The 3,339-nt window shown below is 29.0% G+C and overlaps 1 protein-coding gene across 1 annotated transcript in view; it reads left to right on the top strand.

Annotated features, from left to right (window-relative positions):
* The window catches only part of LOC111087465 (pro-neuregulin-2, membrane-bound isoform-like), an 87,954-nt gene that overhangs the window by 82,035 nt on the left and 2,580 nt on the right, over positions 1–3,339 (top strand). The window contains exons 6-7 of the mRNA XM_022394401.1: positions 236–306; positions 1,173–1,275. Of these exons, the coding sequence (XP_022250109.1) occupies positions 236–303 (68 nt within the window). The 3' untranslated portion in view covers positions 304–306; positions 1,173–1,275. The remainder of the gene's footprint in view (positions 1–235; positions 307–1,172; positions 1,276–3,339) is intronic.

Below are 3,339 nucleotides of genomic sequence, written 5' to 3'. Positions count from 1 at the left end.
CAATGATATGAATTTTTGAGTTACATATCTTACATATCACTTGCTTTCGAAAGTCATGCTAATGATATTGGTAAGATTTTTAAATACTTTTGTTCCTCATGAATCAGTATATTATACCGAAATCAATGGAACAATGATATGAATTTTTGAGTTACATATTTTGATACGTTTGTTTGAGAAATGTTCCGTTTTTAATATTACTATTAATTATTCTTTTATTCTTTTATTTTTGCAGTGTTCCCTCAGATTTCGTCAGACATTGCTGCGACTAAAAAAATGCTAGAGTCGTACTGGGGAAAATAGATTGTACGTATTCTACGGGAACGTATTTAAATTACATTTCGTCAACCTGTTCGTACGAACATAGTATTAATATATATAATAGACAACCAATTATTCAAACTTGAATTATTACTGTACATATTTCACACTTTTATACAACTACGTGTTCTTTAAGTTTTCTTGTTAATAAGTACATCTCATTAAAAAAAAAACGTGTTAGTACGACTAAGTTTTTCAGTTTGAAAATGAATATTACACTTAAATCAGCGGAAATTCTTCCTTAACAACGTAAATCATGAGTATGAAAAATAGACTGAACTTAATTAGTGCAACAGTTCACAACATTGAAATCTAATGATCACGGAAAGTGGAAGGTTGTTGTTTTCATGCGTAGTATTACAATGTATTAGTACAGTAAATTAACGGGTGAATAACTCGTGTTTTCCTGCCTGTTACGTCATTTCTACATCCATTATTTTTTTCTGAATTTTGATTTTGATTTACAAATAAAAGTAAAAAAAAATATATATATTTTGTTTTTAAACTTTTGCTTTCATGGTTCCTTTGCCAATTCATATAACGTATAACTTTACTTATTTCTTCGCATAATGTCCACCTTTTATGAATACCTTTTTCTTACTTGAGTATAATATTTCTTTGGTTGATTGTAGTGATCCAGATGTAACATCATGATCAGTAAATTTGACTTTAAGGTTTTGTCCAGAAATTTGGGTGATTAAATAGTATTAGTACTTCTAGCGAAGAATGGTGAGGATTATATGAGCGTGAAGTGCTGAAAAAAGTTTCAAGCAGTTAAACTGAAATAATCTTAAAATAACAGTATTTAAACCATTATAAAATAATGGATTGTATATTTTCTTTAATTTCAGATTTGGAGAGGAAGTATTAGCAACGCACCATTGTTCAATATCTTTTTTGTGGTCATTCAGTGTGTGTATTTTTTATTCTGTGTTCAAGGACACTTTTGCACAAGTAAGTCATTTATTAGCTGTTATTTACAAAGTTAGTTAGATGTTTATGAACGTAAGTATATATATATGGAAAAAAAGGGATATTAAAAAAATCTACGTTGTTTTCTTTTTCAATTTTCTTTTACTTTAACTTTGAAATACAGGTGGCACTTTTTTGAAGTTATGAAAAAAGTTTTATCAATTTTTTTCTCTCTAAATAATATAAAATAACAATGTTTTGTGGAATAATAGATTACTAAGATTTTTACATAAAATAACGACCGCGAATGTTAATAGTGGTTATGCTTACGTAGTTTAATAGTAATTGTACGTCAAGGAATATTTTGACACAACTTGAAAATCTTGGTATATGCTGCCCTCTATACTAACATTTGAAAAGACTAAATTTTAGTTTTCAATTTTTGGTTACCGCGATGAAACAAATGAATCTTCTTGAGTTAATGACATCAAATGTATCAAATTTAATGTGGACTCTTGACACTTTGTGCTCCGATGTTAAAGCAATAAGATTTGAAAATAATATTTTAACAACGTACAAACAAGTGAATTGATTATTAGTCTCTCCACTTAACTTCTTTGGGAGACAACGATTTAGGTTATGGACATTAAAGCTGTATGGGATTAACGTAAAAGCTGAGTTTTTGAAATATAATGCTGAGCTGTTTAAGGGAATTTAAAGTTATTCATGGCAGTAACATTATCTGACAGTCTACAATTAGTTTTTTGTAAAAGGGTTAAACATGAAAATCAAAATTGAAACTTAGATTTGCTAAAGCATGGAAGAGATTTTATTCTATTTATAAATCCGTTTAATAGAAACTAATATTTCAGTAGTTTTTACATTTGTACAAGGGACAAAATGAACCATGAATCTTCTATGTATTTTTTTAATTCTCAAAACAGAATATTTGCCCTCCCAGTGGCACAGCGGTATGTCTGCGGACTTACAACGCTAAAAACCGGGTTTCGATACCCGTGGTGGGCAGAGCACAGATAGCCCATTGTGTAGCTTTGTGCTTAACTACAAACTAAAACTAACTGCATTCTCAAAACTCTGTTTTCCCAGTGTGCATGAAAAACAAAAAGTCAAACAATCCTGAAAGCGGTCTACAAAATGCTATAAACTAGCATTTTATTTTGAATGTTCCATTTTATTTTCCATTTGCTCGGATAATTCTGGTGCAATTCTAAGTTTTGTCAATTGCAATATTAATTTTTCTCGTATTTACATACCATTTAAGACTGTATTTAATTCAACTGTTTTTGGAAATTTTACTCGGTTTAGTTTTCAACCAATACAATAAAAAACTTCTTGTATATAATAAATTTTCGTTTCACTTGTTTGAATTTTCAGCTACGTTTGTCTGCATAAGTTGAAAAGTTTATGGCGAAAATTTTAAAACATTTAGGAAGCTTTAAACTTGGAAACTAATTTTGTATCGAATCTTAGATTTTGAGGGATCCATTTTCATAAGAAGTTTCAGGTTTTCAGCGGATAAAACCACTTTAAGTAAAGACTCTAAGTTCATGAAAACATCTAGTTGTTAAATAAATCTATAATATAAAATGATTTTTAGCCAATATTAGGATTGCACAGTTAGGCCGTGATCTCATCTTGCAGGATTTTTTATTAAATTAATTGTATATCATTTTTCATTACTCTCTAAGTAGTTGCTTTTTCAACAAGATATGTGCTAAAATGTTTCAATTTTCATTATCAGTAGTTCGTAATTGATCACTTCATGTTTACATACTTACCGTATTTTTCGGAATATAAGACGCACCCTTATTTTGAAGACAAAGTTTTGGAGAAAAAAAAAAGCTACAGTCGCATTTGAAAGATTTTTATTGGACAAAAATTCAATTTGATACTTTAAAAATTAGTATATATTATTCTAAACACAAAAGAGCTCAAAATATCAAAATAAGAAAATACTGTAAATAAATGTCTGTGTCTATGAACACAGTTTCCCAGGTCACTAATGGACAACAAAGGACGTGAAAAGAGCGCGAGATAATGGTTTGTATTAAAAGTAAAATTCGTTTCAAAATTGTAATTTATTTT

This window comes from Limulus polyphemus, unplaced genomic scaffold (assembly GCF_000517525.1).
Source record: "Limulus polyphemus unplaced genomic scaffold, Limulus_polyphemus-2.1.2 Scaffold0, whole genome shotgun sequence".
Lineage (NCBI taxonomy): Eukaryota > Metazoa > Arthropoda > Merostomata > Xiphosura > Limulidae > Limulus > Limulus polyphemus.
This window is presented reverse-complemented; position numbering and strand designations above follow the sequence as displayed.